Source organism: Mesoplodon densirostris, chromosome 9, assembly GCF_025265405.1.
Source record: "Mesoplodon densirostris isolate mMesDen1 chromosome 9, mMesDen1 primary haplotype, whole genome shotgun sequence".
Lineage (NCBI taxonomy): Eukaryota > Metazoa > Chordata > Mammalia > Artiodactyla > Ziphiidae > Mesoplodon > Mesoplodon densirostris.
This window is the reverse complement of record NC_082669.1, coordinates 49,141,153-49,163,137: the sequence shown is the minus strand read 5'-3', so window position 1 is coordinate 49,163,137 and position 21,985 is coordinate 49,141,153. Positions and strand designations below refer to the sequence as shown.

Genomic DNA, 21,985 nt, shown 5'->3' with positions numbered 1-21,985 from the left:
TCTTTTTCTCCCTTCTCCAGCCAGTTCAGACACTATGTCTGGATCTAAATATAACTTTCTCCAGGAAGACTTAGCATGTGTACTTTTTCTCTGGCAGTCCTTTTCACAATAGATAGCAATTGCTCACTGACTTCTTTGTATCCTCAACTGTACCTTAAGCTCTGGCAGGGAAAAGATAAAAACTTTCTTGCTGAAGGTTCAGCCTGTATGTAATCATCCCATGACTTGTACTACATAGGTATTTACTAATTTTTCAAATTTAATGTTATAAAATTTAATTCCAGTTTACAAAAGAATTCAACACGTTTTCTTTTTTTTTTCTTTTTGTGGTATGCGGGCCTCTCACTGTTGTGGCCTCTCCCGTTGCGGAGCACAGGCTCCGGATGCGCAGGCCCAGCGGCCATGGCTCACGGGCCCAGCCGCTCCGCGGCATATGGGATCCTCCCAGACCGGGGCACGAACCCGTAATCCCCTGCATCGGCAGGCGGACTCTCAACCACTGCGCCACCAGGGAGGCCCGCCAACACGTTTTCTTTAAAGAATAAGCTCCACTACTGCAATGTATGATTTGATTCCTATATATTTCATTTACAGTCCTTTGTGACACGGTATTTCCCCATGTTACAAACATTACCACTCAGTGTATATCTGGGGAATAAATGGATCAATTGAATCGGCTTCATTCAAATCTTCCTCTATCCTTGATATATAAACATTTAAAAAGTATTAATACTGCTCAGATTCTAACATTTTAACATTGTTTTTTAAAAATAATTAACCTGTATGTGAATAAACGTGGCGTTTGAAACTGTTGAAGGACTGACATCCGATTGTACATACTCTCCTATTTTTATGGATTTAAAAATTCACCTTATAAAATAAATTATCTAAATGTATGCAAGGCACTATTCCACATTCATGGGGACACACATCCTTCTCCGTCTTGTCAGACACAAAAATTGGCCTTCCACGGATTTGGACTGAGGGCCGGGCCTCAGCGACTTACTGGCCGAGAGTCTAGAACTCTCTACTCCGCCCTCGCACTGCTCGGCTCCTCTTGGCTCCCTCTCGGCTTCCGTTCGGTTCCTTCCGTCTCCGTTCGGCTCCTCCTCCCTGAGGGAGAGCGGAGGTGAGGCTGGCGCACGCGCCCTCGGCCCCTGCTGCTGTTAGGGCCGCTCTCTGCTTGGTGTTTTCACTTCCTTCCCTTCAGAGCTGTATCCGGGTCGTTGCTTTCCCTATTGTTTTATGCAACCGGCCTCGAGTTGTGTAAATTCTGAGTCTTTTGTTGCTTTTGTTGCAGGCTAATAAAGTTTTTCTTTCGTTTATTTTTTTTTCTAAGAGTTTTAACAGGGGACGTTAACTCCCCAGGGCTGCCGGGTTAGCCGCGCTGCCTGGGCCGGAGGGCGCCTTTGGCCGGGGAAGCGCCAAAGGAAGGCGCGCTAGCGGCCGGGGTCGGTTCTACGAGGACCAGGGGCCGGGGGGCGGGAGGGGAACCGCGGGGCTGCACCTGGGGCGCCCCGGTCTGGTCCGCGGCGCCGCCTATTTTTAATAGCATCTTTTGGACTCGTTTCCTTGGTCTCAGTCCTCGACCTCGGCGCTGCCTGGGCTCTCGCAGCCTCTCCCTAGGTCTACTCCAAACGACCACCTCGGATTCCTTAGTAAGTGTGTCGGAGGCGTCCGCGGGGCGACAGGTCCATTTCAGCCCTTCTAGAAGTCAGGGCCGGCTGGAGCAGGGCGGGGGTGGGAGTGTCCTGCGGGAAGCTGGACCCTTCGTGGACGCTCCCCCTCCACGGTCCGTGGGAATGAAATAGCTTTTCATATTCCCTGGGCTTTGCATTTTCTGTTGACTGTTAACGATGTCTAAGTGAGGGATTACAAGCGAGTTTCAGAAGCAAGATGTTCAAGAGGGCCAGTTTCGATTTTGGTCGGCCTGGGTTCGTCTTTGCTGCACCTCGGGTCTGGAGCTGCCCGTGGAAATGCCCGGCCCTCCCCAGCCAGTGTTCCCACCCCAACCTTCCCCCACACCTTTTGCTGAGAACTGAATTAAGACAGATTTGCACCACCTGCACGAGGTCATCTGTACCTTCCCTCAGTACCACAGCTCTCCCCCGTGCTTGGCGTGATTGTGAATGACGGTGTAATGTTTTTCTCTTAACAGTGGATCGCAGCTCCAAGAGGAGGCAGGTGAAGCCTTTGGCAGCTTCTCTGCTAGAAGCTCTCGATTATGATAGTTCAGATGACAGTGATTTTAAAGTTGGAGATGCTTCAGGTAAATGTTTCCTTCTTGCTTCCCTTTCCCCAGCTTTCTGCAGTTGAGCTGATTTTCAGACTTTTCTTAAAAATAATCCGTTTAATTAAAATGCCAATATAAAGTTAAAGCACATAAACTTTATTTTGTCTGTTTATTTCCCACCTTTCCCTAAGATCCTATCACTAGATACTGTCACTGCTTCTGTTTTTTTGATATTTACTCAGATAATTATCAGAGAAGGCCTTATTCCAAAGATACAGTAATACTGTAAATCAATTATACCTTATTAAAAAACAAACAAAAAGATACAAAGATGCAAAAGTGTTTTCTCTGTTCTTTATTTTAAAATATATTCATGCTTATTTTATGGACAGAGGGGAAAAAAGTCTAGAGATATCCTGAAGTGGAGTGACATCCTGAGAATAACATGAGCCATGAACAGCCCAGGAACAGAGTTCTTCTCTTTTCAGATCACTTGGCATCCTCTTGAGGGGAGTTTTGCTTTTTGTCTGTTAGCTCCTTTACCAGAATAGAATTGACCAAAAAAAGTTGTACTTTGGTAGGTGCTGGATCTTGTGGATTGGGTCTTTTAAAAATATGAGGTACAAAGTGTGCGTGCTTGCTTGTTATATTTTGTGATTTTAAGAACAATAAACTTCTTTGAGTCGTATATTCACATGGTACAAAATTGAAAAACAGAAAAGTGTGGTTTTCCTTTTATCTTCTGTTCATTGTAACTCACACACATGCACACATATATACATATAAAGTTTTCATTGCAGGAATCTGAGAAATACAAATTATGTTTAAATATTTTATGTGAAAAATACAAATACATGAACAATAAAAATTCTGTCCCTTTTGACAGAAATTTAAATAAAGTGAGAAATTAGAGCCCTTTCAGTTTTATCTTTTTAACAGTTTTAAAATATTCTTCCAGAGAATTTTTGATGCTTAGTCATATCTCCCTCCTTTCCTCTGGTTTTTCTTTTTCTTTTCTTTTTTTTTCTGTTCGGTATGGTAGGAAGGGATGAAATTTGGTTGTGTTTTGTTACTATTTTACTTTTAATGGCATCAGCAAGCAGAATTTGCATTGTGATTTACCGAGAACTTTTTGTTTCCACAATCTCATTTAATTTTTACAGTAACTCCATGGAGGAGATATTATTTGACAGATAACAGGGGCACTGAGTTTAAGGAATTTGTATGAGGCCACTTAGGCCTAAATGGATCTAATCCAGTTCTTTTGACTCCCAACATTTAGAATCTTTTTATTGCTTAGATCCTAAAAGTAGATAGGTGTAATCTTAAATTGAAACTACTTGCTTACTGTATCAAGGTGACTAATTGAGGTTACTTCCAGCAATCAAAAGTTGTTAAGTTTACCTTGATCAATTTTTTTAAAACTTTATTTCTCAGCTCTTTCATCTCCCATTTCGTTTACTGTTGTTTGGTACTTCCAAAGAAGGGAAAGAAAGAGAAGGTAAAGGAAGTAAAATTCAAACCTATTTTAGTGCTCTTGGTGAAAACCTTGGCAGAAAAGAATATTCTTGGCTAGAATGTAGCTTTGTTTTGTCATGGTTGAGATTGTAAACTGACAAAAATAGTTAGGTTTCAGAAGTTATGACTTAGTTTGAATACCATTAGGGAAAAACTCCAAAGCTTAATTTCTTTAAGTATTCCATAATTATTTTTATGAAAATCCTGACTTTGTATATAATTTTTCTTTTTTTGTTTATTGACATGTATCACTTCCCTTTACAAGGGTTAAAACAATCTAATGATACAAATTGCTTTCTCAAAGTAATTTTTGGTATCAAGCAAATTAGAAACTCCTGACCTTGTTAAAGCTTAATCATGGTTGATGGGAATTATCTGTTACTTGTGACAGTGGTAGAATGAGTTTTGTTAGGTTGATGATTTTTTTTTGAATCTCCTAAAAGCACTCAAAAATGTATACTTTCTGTTACCTAGTCTGCTATACTTATAATTTACTTCCTGGGCCCCAAAGGTCACAAATTTATTTGTGTAGTTCTTGATATGTTATCATAACTGAGAGTTTAGTAGAAAATGATTTTGTTTGAAATAGGTATTAGTAGAAATTGAGTCGTATTTTACACTCTTGGTTAAGGTGCATTGTTTTCTCCCATAGCTGAGATGTTGGCTTACTCTAGATTACCAGTGTCTCCTGTTTGAATCCTTTCTCGTCTCTGCGTAAGACAGTTGTACTCTTACAGGAAATAAGACATTAAGACTTATCACTATTTTCCAAACATGCTGAAGTTGTGGGATCCCAACCCTATTTAGTAATAGGTGATTAAACTGGAGGTGGAGAAATAATAGCTAAATAATAATCTTTAATGATAGCTAATAATAATCTTTCTGATCATAGCTTCTTTCAGAACAATCTGTAGACATGACTAACTCAATGAACTACTGACTTCCTTCAGACTTAATGTTAAAATGGTTAGATTGGTGGCCCTCAATTTTTAACTGATTCTGTGCATCAGTTTCTTCTGATTTTCATTTTGAATTCTGAAATTCTGACGACAAAACTTCATATTTCTGTTTGGCTTTAAGAATAAATATAGAGGGACTTCCCTGGCGGTCCAGTGGTTAAGACTCTGAGCTTCCGGTGCAGGGGGTGTGGGTTCCATCCCTGGTTGGGGAACTAAGATCCTACATGCTGCAGAGTGCAGTCAAAAAGTAAATAAATAAATAAATAAATAAATAAGAATAAATATAGACATTTCTGAAAAGTTATCACCCTTGCTGATAGACATAATTTTATTTTTGTGCTTCTCAGATAATAACATAGAGAAAGATAAATATTATTCAAAAATGACCTGCCAATAAGATTGGCAGGTGATTATAAACAGTTAATAATTATCAGGTTCTACCTTTAGAAAATTGTGAACTGAAAATTGATCATCTTTTCTTTTATCTTTAATGTGAATGTAGGGCTAAATTTCTCATTTTTGATTGAGGACAGTCAATAAATACATTTTCAAATTTGTCCTAAAACAGTGTGTAAGTGTATTAGAGTTATGGTGGTAACCACCAGAAGAACTGTATGTAGAAAAGTGAGCTGCTACCATATGAAATTATCAGCTTTATAGGTCTAAGACAGTTGATTATTGGCAGTTTTATGGTTTGGCCTAGTTAAAGTGGTTATATTTGAGACTTGGACTTAAGATTGGGTATAGGATAGGAGACATTTAAGATAGGATTGATTACATTTAGTAATCTACATAATGAATGATTATGAAAATAAGTGCATATATTACTTTTATTAAACAAGACAAAATAGCAGTGCTGTGTCTTCCCAGCCCCCTAGCCAAAGTAAGATGGCTAATTTTAGATCTTGAGCCATAGTTTAGTTGGTCCAAATTGCCAGAAAACAATTTAACTGGAAGAGTCAGGCTGAGAGTTTGCCTTGGTAGTATTTTGTGCTTAACTGCCTTTGGCTAAGTGGATCAAGATATGTTCATTGACCAACTGTAGCTTTGTTTAAAAGCACTTTGCTGGATGTATGGTGAATTCACAAAGAAATAATGAAAATGTTAGAATAATTAAGTGAAATAGCAGATAGATGTTATAAGGCATGATCAATCACTTGTGTAGTTCAAGTCTTTCAAAGGAGATGGGGCTACTTGAGACTGGATTTACAATGATTCTTTGAGGAGATGAGACTTGAACTAGGAACTGAAAGAGAAGCAGCCTAGGTAGGGGAAACATTAGATGTTAAAAATGTGGAGGATGGAAAATATCGTTTATACATGGAGATCAGGTTTCGAGTAAAAGCATAGTAGAAGAGATGAGCCTGGGGAAGTAGAATGAGGTCAAATTGAGGTCTTACATGCTAGACCAGTGTTTCTCAATCTCAGCAATATTGGCATTTTGAGTTGGTTAAATCTTTGTTGTGAAAGCTTGTCTTTTGTATTGGAGGATGTTTAGCAGCATCTCTGTCTTCTACCTACTCAATGCCAGTAGCATTTACTGTACCTAACCCCTACCGTAATCCTGCCCTTTTGTGGCAACCACTGTCTCTAGACATTGCCAGATGTTTTCTGTGGGAAAAATTGTACCCACTTGAGAAGCACTGGTCTAGATCTCTAAGAAAATGTAAAATGACACAGCTGGAACTGGAGTCAGAAGTAGATGAGTTGTGTTGACTGATTGGCTTTTTAGAAAGAGATATACTAGATGAGTTAAAAATGTTTCCAAGATGATAACTGAATAGTAGACTGATGATCTGTCTGTTATCTGTTATATATATTTAGAATCCTAATTACTGTTGCACCAGATCAATAAACAGAATAGTTAAATAATTAAGGTTGATGAACAAAGATGATTTTTTATATTGCAAAGTTAACATAAAACTCTGAATTAATTTTATTATTTAATATTTATCATGGGGGAAACTTAAGCATTGAATATTGTGAAGGGATTCTTGAAGGTTGGTTTCTAATCTCTCTGTAACTGTAAAATATTTAACTGCCTGTTAGCTGAAATAGCTATTGCTTAGAGAGGTTTTGATATATTGTGTTGTGTTGTTTTTTTTTTTTTTTTTTGCTGTACGCGGGACCCCTCACTGTTGTGGCCTTGGCAGGTGGACTCTCAACCACTGGGCCACCAGGGAAGCCCTGATATATTGTGTTTGAGAAAGATTACCTTTTATTTAACTGAATAGGAGGTAGGGATTTCCATTTTAAAGATTTTTCTTCTAATGTAAACATTTTTATTGTAGACTTAGAATTAACTCTGTTCTTATGTCTAAGATAGCTGTATTTGAAATATCTGGTTTATTTCTCTAGTCTGTTATTACTTTTTTCTTTTATTTAAGGTTGTAGGAGTGATGGATTTGAAACGTTGTTTGAATTGGTAGGAATGGGAAATTTTTCATTACAGCCTACAAAAATAGAATTATAGACAGCCAAGGACAGTGATTTTCTCATTGTCATTATTACTAAGTAATGCCATAACTAAATATTGTTTATCTCTATCCCTCAAGTGCGTATGTACCAAAAAGAACTTATGACTAATCAGTTGAAGAAGTTATTTTTCAGAAATCAAAGAAAGATAAACTTTGATATATTCCTGATCCCAGCAGTTGGAGTATGGATAATGTGATATATTTGGAGAATGAAGGGTTGGGTAAGCTACTAGGATTTAATTCGTGGAAAAATCTCACATTCTTCTAATAATGTTAACAAATATAAAGCATTTAAATCTTTTTAAAATTCTGCTTTCTATTTGGGCATGATAACAAAACAAAATCAGAATCAAAGAGTATCAGTTTCCCTGTACTTTTAAAATAATCGATTGGCATTGGCAACAACAACCAAAACAAAATTGCAGAAATTCTTGACATTCTGTAAAATTTACAAGTAATAGCAAAGTTGGATTGGTCTCAGTTTTGATCAGGAGCCCACGTTTGTGCCCCACTTGATCATTCTTTTATATCTACTGTTATGTTTTTATTGGTGAAAATTATTAGGAGTACTTTTTAGTTACTTAAGAAAAAATTCTACAAGGTTAATCCAGAAGAAAAGTTCCTTTTCTCCATCTCCCAGGGCTGTTAATTATAGCATTGCTTGCTTTAGTCGGTGAGCACAAGGATCTATCTTTGCCTTAGAAGCATTTGGTCAACTCTGCTTATTACTATATCCTTATCTAAAAATATCTAGGAACTATTATTTTTTACCAGGGGTATGTTTCTTGGTAGGTTGGATTTAATTGTTGTGAGTGGTATAAAAAAAATCACTTCTTTTCCTAATAATTTGTAGAGCTGTTGGACTGAAAATAAGTCCCCTATTTGTAAGTGACATTGGGTCCATGCTCTTTTGGAAATTTAAGAAGCTCACAAATCCAAAGATGTTTCCTAAGTTTGGCATGAATTTATTTGACGGTAAAACCAGACTGGAACTGATAGGAGTTTATTTGTAGCGTTTACTTATCATACTTGTAAATATTCATACTTTTCACTGCAGATGTAATGTATTTGATTACCGTACAGTACCATAGACCTCACTGGAGGTGTTAGTTTAATATATTGTGCATACACCATGCTACCTTTCTAAAATCTGAAAAAAATCTAAATTCTGTAACATGTGTGGCTCCAAAATTCAGATAAGGGATGGTTGGCCTACATGATATTGCTCTTGTGTCCTTTACAAGATTGTTCAAGATGAGAGTGTTTTGTCACAACAGTCCTGAATAAGATGTAGGCACCTGTTTGATAATCTTGAGATTGACAGTGATTTTATAGGTTCAGTCAACATCCACTAAATGTTAGTCTTTATTTTTTATGTGATTTAACTTGCAGGATTTTTTTCATCAGCCATTTGTAAAGGATTTTTGAGATATTTTAGAAACCAGATACTAATTACAGACAACTTTTTTTTACTTTGAATACCCAGGTAATTATAGAGGCTAACACTGGTTGAGTTAACAGAAATTAAAATGGTATGGAAACATGAATTTTTTTCACCATTTTATTATTACCCTTATCTTGGTTATAGGTGCAAAATATTCATCACCCTACAGATTTTACTACTGATGTTGGCTACAACTTGACTGTGACTGGTTTGTTTCCCACTTCCTCCTGCTCCCCTTCCACCAATAACCCTCTCCACAAATATTTTAGATTTTTATTTATTTGATTATGTGTAAAGAGGATTAGAATGTTACTGAGTAGTGTTGGTCTAAGAGGGCCTGAGCTGCCCTAGACAGGAATGGAAGGCACTTGCTAGAAAACTTATGGTCCTGCATGAACTCTTTAACGTCCTCAGCCTATCTTTTTAGTGACTACTGTGCTTGCTCGTTTCCGAGATGGATTAGGTTTTTAAAAAATGCATTAATCTCTTTCATTCTAGGGTCTGTAGTAGTTACTGCCTAGAATTTTTGGAAGTTTATATAACTCTTTTATTGATATGAACAGTATCCTAATAATCAGAAAAATTGATAACTTATCTTGCAACTTCCATTTTCTGTGCCATTGCTATTGTCTGTTTTTCACTTGTGTATTTGGTGATCCTAAAATTGATTGGTATATTAGGGATGTGGTACAAATTGACTGTCATAAATATCTATGTTCATTTTTGCTGAGTAAAGAGTGAGATAAATGGAACAAAGTTTTTGGGTCATATATTTCTTGTTCTGAATGTGACTCAATGCATGTAAGTCCATATAATTTATAAAAGAAAGATGTAAGAGAAGAACAATTTGGTATGTATTACATTATCATAAAGTTAAAATCAAGTGCTCAATTTAAAAAGAAGCACATTTACTTTTAGAAAAAAATTGCCTCTAGGGTACCAAGTATAGCGTGAGATGTATGACACAAAATAGTGGTCCTCGTTTTAAAGCATATTTTAATTTAGAGTTACATATATTCATCTTCATTAGTGCTGTATTGAACTAGAACCATTATTCCAGCTTCACTGATTTATTATTTAATCAGGTTGGGAACGTCTACCATTCTTTGACTTAAATTTGTTTATATTGTTTTGCAAGTTATTCACAAATTTTGGTGGTTTCATTTGTGTCAGCGTTGTGTGTGTGTGTGTGTATGTATATACATATGTGTGGTTTTTTTTTTCTCATATTTTCAACAGATTCTGAAGGGAGTGGTAATGGAAGTGAAGATCCTTCAAAGGACAGTGGAGAAGGTTCCTGTAGTGATTCTGAAGAAAATATTTTAGAGGAAGAACTGAATGAAGATATTAAAGTAAAAGAAGAGCAACTTAAAAATTCTGCAGAGGAAGAAATACTATCATCAGAAAAACAGTTAATTAAAGTGGAAAAGAAGGAGGAAGAAGAGAATGGAGAGAGGCCTAGAAAGAAAAAGGAAAAAGAGAAGGAGAAAGAAAAAGATAAAGAGAAGGAGAGAGAGAAGGATAAAGGAAAAGCAACAACATCTGATAACGTGGCTGCTTCTGCTGCTTCCACCACACCAGCCACAAGTCCTCCTGCTGCTAACACATCTCCTTCAGTCCCCACTACAACAACTACAGAGGAACAAGTCAGTGAGCCAAAAAAGTGGAACCTTCGTCGCAACCGACCACTTTTGGATTTTGTATCCATGGAAGAGCTGAATGACATGGATGACTATGATAGTGAAGATGACAATGATTGGCGACCCACTGTAGTAAAAAGAAAGGGAAGATCTGCATCTCAGAAGGAAGGAAGTGATGGAGACAATGAGGATGATGAAGATGAGGGAAGTGGGAGTGATGAGGATGAGAATGATGAAGGCAATGATGAAGATCATAGCAGCCCTGCCAGTGAAGGGGGTTGCAAGAAGAAGAAGAGTAAAGTTCTTAGCAGAAACAGTGCTGATGATGAGGAACTGACCAATGATAGCCTGACACTATCTCAGAGCAAGAGTAATGAGGTAGATCAACCCAATTTTTATGATATCTGTTTGTCTGGGGAAAAGGGAATTCTTCTCTAAACCATTCTACCCATTATATTAAGTGGCTTCCTTAAAATCCTGTTATAGACAGCTGTGGTAGTGAGTGAGCACCCTAACTGTAACATTTATTCATTTGGTCAGCCCGCCTTTATTGAGTATCTGCTGTTTGTCACCGTCCTCAAGGAGCTCACAATCACCGTCCTCAAGGAGCTCAGTCTCTATACTTAGAGAAATATTTATATGTCCATACCCTTGGGAAATAGTAGAGTTTTCCTTTCCCTTTCCTATCCTCTCACTCCATTGTTCATAGGACTGCTGAATGGTGCTGAGTGGATTATGAAAACAAAGGTCACCTTTCTTTCAACTTAGTTACATCCATATCCGCATAAAAATTTAGACTTTTAGAATACTTTTGAGCGGGGCAACAAACAGCTTAATGATTGTCTCAGGCTTTTAGAGATTCATTTTAAAGGTTAATTCCTTTTTCAGTTGTAGCACCCATCTGAATAGTCACCAGATCTTTGCTTTAGATGTATGGGAGTAAATACAAACTATATATTTACATATTTTTAGTGAATAAGTTCTCTCTACAAAGAAATGAAAACAAACAAACATTTCTTATCCTAAAACAAACATTACTATCATAAAACTACAGTAATGACTCAGTTCTTCCACTTGAAGTTCTACTACTGAAAGTTAGGTTTATCCATTGGGCCCAAGATGCAACATTCAAGACTCTTCAGTCAAACACATTTGTGTCTCTTTGTCTGTGTGTTTATGTATATGTTTTTCTTCAAAAGAAAGATTGAGTTGTCGTCTTACATGTAGATGTACCTGTTACATCACATGTAGAACTATAGTAAGTCTGTCATGCCATTAATGTGTTTATAGTCTTAAAAATTCACTTCTTTAACAAGCACTTATTTTTTTGTTTTTTCATATTGTTGAAATAGGTTAAATTGGTAGAAAGATTTTCCTTCTATGCTTTATTCTTTAACATTTCTTCTGTTTACAAATTTTACATAGCAGTGATTTTCTATTTTAAGTTTCATTTAAAAATTTGGTGCTTTACCAAAATAATATATAGCAGATTGAGAGGTGTTATATGTCAGTAGAGAAGAAGCAGTTTATATTTTACATTGTAAATGTTGGTTAACTTCCAGGTTGCCCATTTTCTTAAGAAGAACATTGCCTGATTCCAGTGCTTGCCTAATTCCTATCTTTAGGTAAAGGAAAATCGTCATTTGGAATATAGTATAGTATTCATAATGATGTAGCACAGACAGTTCGATATTTCCAATTTAAGGAAACAGAAGTATGGAAAATCTAATTGTTCATACTTGATTTAAACATGTATCCAGTTTATTTTATAGCATTTAATACTAACCTGTATCTACTGACTAAGTATACCTTCTGCAGTATCACGTTCTTCATTTTTATTAGCCCGACATTCATAAAAGGAGGCTGGCTAGGATAGAGGCAGTATGGATTAGATTTATGCTAAGGTGTGGGGGAACACCTGCATATGTCTAGAAATTTGCCATGTAAAATGTATACAAATTATCCATTTGTTAATAATCTGTAATACATAACAAATTGCTTAAGAGATTGTAGGCTATCCTTTATGATGCATTTAAAGGCCACATGTGCTGTCTAGTTTTTTTCCTACTAAACAGAAGAGATTTTAGTAAATAATGGGACTTTATTTATTTACGTTAATTGTCCGAAAGGAATGAGATTCCAGGGCATTTCTTGGATAAGTGCCTTGTACAGTTGTCAAGAAGTTTCTTCTTATAGTAACTAAATTAATTCCTTTTGTGTTAATTTATGTTAATTTTCCTTATGCTCTACCCTATGCAGAAATGTAGAAGAATTTATATAAGGTTAATTTCCCCTCAATAATATTCTACCTGAAAGCTTGATAACTGTTTTTTTCCAAGACTATTATTCAAACTTTTCAATAATTTTTGATGATTCTAGTCCTATATAAATGTCACTTAAATTAGATATTAAATTTTAAGAAAGAACTAATCGAAAATATTTTATATTTCTAAATTTCCTGCTCTTATAATCTTGATTTTGTAGAAAAGATGACTAAAGGTAATCCTTGTTGTCTTCTGGCCAATGTTTGTATTTTAATCTTCCTGGTTATTTTAGGTAGTGATACCTTGCCAAGTGTTCATTAGTTAATATGTATATATTTGATTATATTTGAAGTTTTATTTTTCTATGCTTTTAATTTGTTTTCAAATACTACTTTGTAATAAAGATAGCTGAAAATGTGGTTTTAGAATACATAATAGAATTGTATTTAGTCTATAAGCAGGAAATTTTTTCTTGGGTGCTATGTCAGGTGCTTTTGTAGGGATATAGTGTTGGGTATCATGTAAATGATGCCCAGGAACTTTCAGAATTTTGAAATTTCTTAGGGGAATTTGACATTTTTTTCTTGAGTGGAGGCCTTTTATAATTATTGGCTCTTAATGGTCTTACCATGTCTATGCTGTAGGCCTTGAAATGTTCTAGAGCAGTGGTTCTCAAACTATTTGGTTCAGGACACCTTTATAGTCTTAAAAATTGAGGACCCCGATTATTATTCATATAGGTTATATCTTTTGATATTTGCCATTTCCAATTAAAACTCAGAAATTTAAAAAAATGAGATGTATAGAAACACAAAATTTATTAGATTGATGACACCGTCCCGTGTCATGTAACTTCTGGAAATCTTCACCATACACCCATGAGAGAGAGTGAAAAGGCAAATATCCTTATTATTTACCTTTTGGATCCCCTGGAAGAGAGTTCCTCAGACCATGCTTTGGGAACTACTGTTCTAGATTTGGGCATTTGATAGCCTGCATTTTCTTCACATGGGCATATACCTTTGTCAGTGGCATTATGGCATTTTAGTGCTATCTAAAACAATCCCGTTGGAATATGGTTACATGTCTTTTTCAAACTTTTATCTTGAAGTTTTTGAGATTCACCAAGGCTATCTTGCCTTTAGTTTTCTGAAATAAATTTTTTGGGGAGGGCTGTATAGTATTTTCAGATAATGGTTCCCATTTTCAGGACTTTGAAACTAGAGCTTTGAATGAGAATTAGTATATGATAGAAAATCATCTCAGTATAAATTTTCAGGTGGAAGTTTTTTGTTTTTTTTTTTCATAATGTTAAATAGATTAGATGTCTTGCCATGTGAAGAAATAGCAATTGTCATCTGAATTTTACTAATTAAAATGTAAACATTTTGCCAAAATTTTTAAATAGCCATTTCTTTTGGGGGCTTCTGACTTATTAATCATTTGTCTTTTTACATATTTCAAAATAAAATAAACTTCTCTAAAGCCTAAAAAGAAATCAATTTGTAACATTGTACAAAAATTACTTGAGATTCTTGAAAATTTAACCTTCTTTAAAAACTTCTAGGAAGAACTGTGGGTCAAACTTGGTATAATAATTTTTTCTCATTTTCAGAGCAATAGGATTCTTTGAATTCTGGTTTTATATGAAGGGTGCTGGAATTTCCTCCTATTAAACACACATATAGCTTAGTTAGAATTTACCCTGCTGTATATGTTATTTATAATAATCTTTGTGGAATATATATATAAATGAACACTAAACATATTTGAGAGCTGATAAAAAAACATTGGGCAGAATCATTTTTGGTGTAAATTTTAAATCCCAAGGAGAAAAATGAAATAATTTACAATAAGGAGTCATTGATTTATTACTATAGTGTCCCATTTAATCTTAATAATTACCATTAGAGTCCATTAAATTATTCCATAATATTAAAGTTATATCCTAGATGTGCCATTCAAAACCCATTTTCCCAAATTCCATTTTTATGTAAAAATCATATTTTCAAATGATGTATTTTGTGGTAAAAACTTTAGCTTAAATATTTTCTCCAGAAACTTGAAAAATGATATGTCTTCAGAAATACGCTATTAAAAATTGATACTAAATTGACTTTCGTATTCTGAGCAGAAGTGCACTTCAAGCCATGTTTGATCTATTGAAGACAACCTAGATAACTTTTTAAGAGGATGTATTGTTTAGATTTTCCCATTGAAACATTGTCAGCCATTTGGTTAGGGTAATATTGTAGGACTCTAGTTATCCCCATTTCTATCTGTTTGTATTTAATGTCTAGTAAGAGTCTCAAATGATGGGGATCAGAGGGTCAAAATTGCCAGTTAATTTTGTTTTCTCTGCCTCTAAATGATAATATGTGTAGAGAGAAAATGGAATAAAGATAATTTAGACATTTACTGTTTTTCTGAGCAAAATGGCCAAATAGGAAAATAATGGAATAGAACTATCTGTTGATGCCAGTTTTTCTGATCCATAGACATTTACTTGTTTCCCACATGGGTAAACCTTTTTTTTCAAGGGCTGATTAATAGTTGTAGTTCCACCAGGAAAATATTGGCAGAGCCCATAAACATGAGTAGCCTCTCAGTCATCAAACTCTGGTTGTTTGCTAGATCTTTTTCTGGTCTGTGATTTTTTTTTTTAACCTAGATGCGGTACTTTAAGAAAAAAATTTTTTGGACTTACCATGGGAAAATATTTAAAGTACCAGTGTTCATTGAGGCTTATGACCTTTCTTTTGGGGTTCCAAGGGAGATTCCCCAGTGTAATAAATGGTCAGCTCATGTTTCTCTTTTTGGACCACCTACAAAGAAGTACAGAGGAAAGGAGAATGGGAATGAACATTTATTGAGTACCTAGTATGTCTCAGGAACATTCTTGCCATACATTATCTTGTTAAGTCTCACAACAACCTGATGAGGTAGGTATTATTTTTATCATCCCATTTTACAGATGAGAAAACTACAGCTTTGAGGTTCGATAGCTGTTAAATGAGAGCTGAGAATGAAACCCAAGAACATTTGACTTTAAGGCAAATGCTGTTACATTTGAAGCATTGCTAATGGGATGAAAATCTGGGCAGATTTTTTTGTTTTGCTCACTGTACTAAAGTACTTTAAAATATGAGTTTTCTTTTTAGGAAGTTTTAATCTTTATTTGCTAGCCATGTCCAAAGCCCCAAACTATTGATACTTTGGTTTTATAACAAAAAGGAGCAAAATACAAAATTTTAAAGTACTAGAATTCTCAAGAGAAATGATGCCTCCTTGTTAACTTTTGCATTCTTTTTGATTTGTTTTTTAGATCAACTGCAAGTTTAGATTTATTACACAGAAAATATATTGAAAGAATGTTATTGTGACAGTCACGTGTCTTTCAAATGTTATTTACAAATTGCTATTGAAATGACTCTAAAGGTTACTTTTGAATATTGGTCAGTTTAAAAGAATATAGAAATATAAAAATGTTAATATGAAACAATATAGTTAATGTGTGATATGGAACTAATTTGTTTCTGAATATGGTTAGGTTCTTAAATGAAAATATATAGACTCAAGTACCATCTTTTATTATATGTAATGCTGAGCCCAGTGTGTTAAATATGACAGGAATCATCATCATGTTAATTTGTCATTTAAAGTTTAAATTCATAATGCCAAAGGTTTATAAATTAAATGCAGCACACTCTTCCCTTTATTTTTTTATATTCATTAATACATCTTCCTTTCTCCTTTTATATTACAATTAACTAGGTGTCTTTATTACCAGTTTTCACTAGATATTTCTTGACATAAACCTAATAGAGTACTTTGACTCTTCTAGCAATCAGTCAATCTGGATTCTTTTTTAGATGGTTTTCTGTACCTGTATACACAGATTTCCTATGCAGGCTTTCATGGATCTGTCATCCAGTTGTTTGATGACCCTGGAAATTCTGGATTCCCCAGCACAGTATATTCCCAGGAGTATAGTCTGTAATATGCCATCACATACATATTTGCTTATACGTTATCTTGATTTTTTTTACTGTTTAATATGTGTGTGTCTTGTCTCCCCAAGATAAGATTATAAGCTTCCTAAGTGTAGGAAACATGTCTTATACTTTTAAAACCCATATATAGGGTTAGTAATTACTTGTGGGTTAATTTTTCCTTTCTTGTAGTTTCAGGGGTCAGACTATATCCAGAATGGCAAAGCAGATGAAGGGTTGTTGGTTATAAGCTTGGTTTTATATTTCCTAGAGGAGAGAGAATATGGGACTTGCAGAGAAGTGAAAAATTAGAGAGAGGGTGCTTAGAGGGTCCTTTGACAAAGAGATTCACTTCTCAAACGTAGCATACTTTGAAATTACTAAAATAATGGAGTATGCAGCATAATTTTGGAAATGCATAAAATGATTTAAGGTGTGAATTTTATTTATTAAAATTACCTTTTAAATATGTGATTTTCTGATATTTTAATATTAGGACTCGCTGATTCTTGAGAAGAGTCAAAACTGGAGTTCTCAAAAAATGGACCATATTCTGATTTGCTGTGTTTGTCTTGGAGATAATAGTGAGGATGCTGATGAAATAATTCAGTGTGACAATTGTGGCATTACAGTCCATGAAGGTAATTTTGCTTTGTTTTGTTTCCTTTTAGAAATGGCTGGTTTATACTGCATTTATATAAGTAATATCAGCTACTTTACATATGTACTATACTAAGGTTTTCCTGTAATATTTTATGATATTTGAACTGAAATAAGACATACTGAATTTTCAAAGTATAATGGGTGTTATTTTTCAGATTATGTTCATTTAAAATGTGTTTTAAAAAATTAAAATAGATTATTACTGTATGGAAATCAGTATTTCTTTGAAGGTCATTGTTATGATATTTTCCATCATGGCATTATTTCTAGTTTTTAACTGAAATTTAGATATAGGAAAACATCTAGTATGTTAGTCTAGTAGAATGTATTATTTAAAAAGTTATTGTTAAAGTCTAGTGGTATTATAGTTTCTTCTTTACTAGTTACACTTTAAAATTTTGAACTTGAAAGGAGAATTTGTAGAGTTCATCTGTTAAAATCTGAATATGTTGAAATATGTTGAACATATTTTTATATGTAATGTGTAATTACATATTACATATAATATGTTGTAATATGTTGAAAATATTTTTCCTGATTATGAATTTTGAACCTTTTTTATGTAACTTTTTTGTTGTACTTTATTTAAAATTTTTTATTTTGAAATAATTTCTGACTTATAGAAAAGTTATGAGTAATAGAATTTCCATATACTTGTCACTCAGATTTCCAGGATGGTGACATTTTGCTATATTTGTTTTATCTTCTCTCATATAATAATTTTTTCCTCACCTCTCTGAGGGTAAATTGTAGACAGAATGTTCAGCTCTACCCCTAATACCTCAATGTATATTTTTTAAGAACAAAGAACAAGGGCATTCTTTTACACAATCACATAATTATCAAAGTCAGGCAATCAGCATTGATAGAATACTATAATCTACTGATTATATTCACATTTTGCCAATCATCCCAATAATGTTGATTCTAGCAAAATAAAATCCAGGATTATGAATTGCATTCAGTTGTCATGTCTGTGTAGTTTCCTTTAATCTAGAACATATTTTGAGTCTTTTGTGTTTCATGCCATTGGCATTTTTGAAGAATACAGGCCAGTTCTTTTATAGAATGGCCTCAATATTGGGGTTTTCTTATGTTTTCTCATGATTAGGTTCAGGTTATGTGCTTTTGGCAGGGGTGCCACAGAAGTTATGTTGTGCTGGCAATGTATTATATTAGGAAGCATGCATGTATGTTTATTTGTCCAGTTACTGGTGATGTTATTTTGATCACTTGGTTGAGAGGGTATCTTCCAGGTTTCTCTGTGGTAAAGTTATTCTTTTTTCCTATCAGTTCACTTTTTCTTATCAGGGCCATGACTACTGCAAAACAGTGTTTCTATGGCCTTTTCTTACTGGCCTTTCTGGTATTATAGCCCTTCTCCCAAATAGTTCTGGGTGTCTGCTGGACTTGTGAGACCTGTGGGGCCTGTGCTTCTTTAACCAGTCCTCTTGCCTTCATGTGAAGCTCCCCTCCCTTGCTGCTAAGACTCACTGTGGGAATGTCTCCTATTACTGTTATTCATTCATTTATTTTTTTCAGTAATGTTTGTTTAGTACCTTCTGTGTGCTAGGCATTCTGTTGGTTTTAGGCATGTAAAATAAACAATATAGACACTGCTGACCTCATGGAGCTTAAAGTATAGTAAGAGAGACAGGAATGAAAACATAAAACAATAAATATGTATCAGGTGGTGGTCTGGACTATGGAGAAAAATAAATCAGGAAAAGGAATATTGGGAGTGCTACGAATGGGGGTGGTTGAGTGGGTCGGTGGAAGTTTGTATTTATAAAAGCTTACGCAGAAAATCCTCTCTGTTACGGTGATGTTTGGGCATTGACCTGAAGGATGTGAGTGAGCAAACTGTGTGAATATTTGGGGAAAGAGCACTCCAGAATGAGGGAGTAGTGAGTAAAGATGTTGAAGTGGAAACGTGTTCGGAGTGTTTGTATAATGACATGAAGGTTAGTGTGGCTAGAACTGAGTGAGTGAGCTGATTAGTGGTGGAGGCAGAGCTGGGGGCAAGCCAGATGAGGCCTTGGAAGTCATAGGTTTCAGATTTTACTGTGATGGATCTGGGAAGACCGACATGAGTTTTGAGCAGAGGATTAATATGATTTCATTTATGTTTTGGAAGGATCACTCTGACTGCTGGGTTGAGAGTAGACTGAAGTGGGTCTAAAGTGGGAATCAGGGAGACCATTTAGGAGACCATAGCAATGATCCAAGAGAGGAATAGGTTTTTAGGTAACATATAGGGGCTGGCAAGATAAATTTGGGACTCATCAGTCTGCAGATGTTATTTAAAACTGTGAGCCTGGGGCCTCCCTGGTGGCGCAGTGGTTGAGAGTCCGCCTGCCGATGCAGGGGATACGGGTTCGTGCCCCGATCCCGGAGGATCCCACATGCCGTGGAGCGGCTGGGCCCGCGAGCCATGGCCGCGGGGCCTGTGTGTCCGGAGCCTGTGCTCCGCAACGGGAGAGGCCACAGCAGTGAGAGGCCCGCGTACAGCAAAAAAAAAAACAAAACAAAAAAACAAACAAACAAACAAACAAAAAAACCTGTGAGCCTGGATGTGCTATCTAGGGAGTAGTAAAGTGGTCCTAGCACATCAGGGGAGATGGGGAACACATTGCCAGTGAGATAGGAGAGGAACCTTAAGTAGTGACCTGGAGGTTAAGTAAGGAAGATGTTTCAAAAGAGAAGGTAGCTCTCAAATACTGTTTTTAGAGTAAGATGAAAACCTGTCTTGTGGGAAATTACTCTAATGCAACCGTAGACCCCCAATACACTAGCAGGCAAGCCATTCCAAAGGTCATGGGAAAAAAAGGGTTACGGACAAAATGTTTGTATCACATGGTTTATTAAATAAATATAAAATACATAAAAGCAAGGGGAAAGATATGAAATTAGTTAACAGACTATGTACTATCATTTCTGCCATATTCTGTTGTTCACACAGACCAATGCTAGTCAAATGTAGGAGGGGACATTCCAAGAATGTTAACACTGTGGGCCATCTTAGAGGCTGCCTACCACAGATGCAGAGATTATCTGGCATGTTAGTGTGCTGATGGAAGTGACCAGTGGAAAGAGAAAGTTGACAATTGATGATGTAAGGAGAGAAAGGGGAACAGTTGGTGGAGCAAGGGCTTTGAGTACAAGGCTAGAGAGGATGGGATCCAGTACCAAGTGGAGAGATTTAATAGATAAAGGTAGCCATAGTAACTGGAGGGAAAAGAAAATATATGGATACAGATGTAGGTAGGATGTTAGATGTGGTGGTCAGAGCACGTGGAAGTTATTTTTCGAATGCTTCTTATTTTTTCAGTGAAGTAGGAAGCAGTCATTAGCAGAGTGTTGGAGATTTGAGGAGTGAGACGTTGGTGTAAAATAGTTATTTGGGGAAATAACACAGTACTTAATATTGTGTGTGTGTGTATACATACATAAATGTATTCACATGTGTATATTATATGTATATATCATTACCAGATAGCAATAAGGGACCACTTTAGATTAGTAATGAATATGAATTGAGACCAGTCAACATGGTTGTATGTACGCATTTTTTTTTTTCCTCCAGGAGTGGTTCAGATTTCTTGGAGGAGTTACAGAATAGTTGAACATCAAAAGCAGCAGCTGTGCTGCCATTGTTGTATTGATCACCACTGATGGTCACAAGTATGTTACCATTGCTTGTATTCATGACTGTCATTGCTGATGTGTGATGCAGGCATGACCAGTACTATTAGTGTTGTTGACTTTTCATCATGCTGAGGGCACTATGGAGATTGCTTCATAGGTCATAGGTTTGACCATGGATGTGATTTTTAAGGCTTGCACAATGGTTTTAAGAAATTGAATTGATTGCTAACATTTAAAAACTGGGAGATTTTATTTTGCACATTCTGGAATTCGTTCTCTTGAAGTTCTAACAGCAGTAGGTTTTCACTCGCTTATGGCAACAATCCTCTGGAGCTGAATAGGGCTGCCTCCTGCTAGTGAAGCCTACAGTCTTCAGTTTACCACTGTCTTTCAAATCCCTTGCTCATTTTTGATAGTTGCCTGGTCCCTAGAAGTGTTTGACTGTGTCTTGCTGCTGGTAGGCAGGCTGCTACGGCCATGCGGTCTCAATGTCCCACAGCTATGGTAGTAAAGCAACTGTTTTATTGTACTATAGGTCCTTCATTTTGGACTCAGGCCTGAGTCTCCTGGGGACTAGTACCATGTACAAATCAGAATGAACCCTCCCCTCTGACCTCTTGTCTTATTTATTTATTTATTGAAGTATAGTGGATTTATAATATTATATTAATTTAAGATGTATGAAGTAGTGATTCAGTATTTTTATAGATTTTACTCCATTTAAAGTTATTACAAAATAATGGCTGTATTTCCATGTGCTGTACAATGTATCCTTGTTACTTATTTATTTCATACATAGTAGTTTGTATCTCTTCATCTCCTACCCTTATCTTGCTCCTCCTCCCTTCCCTCTCCCCACTGGTAACTGCTAGTTTGTTTTCTATATATTGAGTCTGTTTTTGTTTTGTTCCATACGTTTGCTGTTTTATTTTTTTAGATTCCACATATAAGTGATAACATAGGTACTTGTCCTTTTCTGGCTGACTTATTTGCCTAAGCATAATATTTACTCTCTAGGTCCATCCACATTGTTGCAAGTGGCAGAATTTCATTCTTTTTAATGGCTGAGTAATATTCAATTGTGTATACCAGATCTTCTTTATCCATTCTTCTGTTGATGTACACTTAGGTTGCTTCCATATCTTGG

The 21,985-nt window shown here is 35.7% G+C and overlaps 1 protein-coding gene across 5 annotated transcripts in view; it reads left to right on the top strand.

The window, feature by feature from the left end:
- The first annotated feature begins 1,175 nt into the window (after positions 1 to 1,175).
- Positions 1,176 to 21,985, top strand: part of PHF14 (PHD finger protein 14) — a 208,993-nt gene continuing 188,183 nt past the window's right edge. For all 5 annotated transcript variants that reach the window (XR_009533380.1, XM_060108506.1, XM_060108508.1 and 2 more), the window contains exons 1-4: positions 1,176 to 1,658; positions 2,159 to 2,269; positions 9,871 to 10,649; positions 17,024 to 17,168. Coding sequence is in view for 4 of the 5 variants with exons in the window: in XM_060108506.1 (XP_059964489.1) it covers position 1,658; positions 2,159 to 2,269; positions 9,871 to 10,649; positions 17,024 to 17,168 (1,036 nt within the window). In the remaining variant the exon portion in view is untranslated. The remainder of the gene's footprint in view (positions 1,659 to 2,158; positions 2,270 to 9,870; positions 10,650 to 17,023; positions 17,169 to 21,985) is intronic.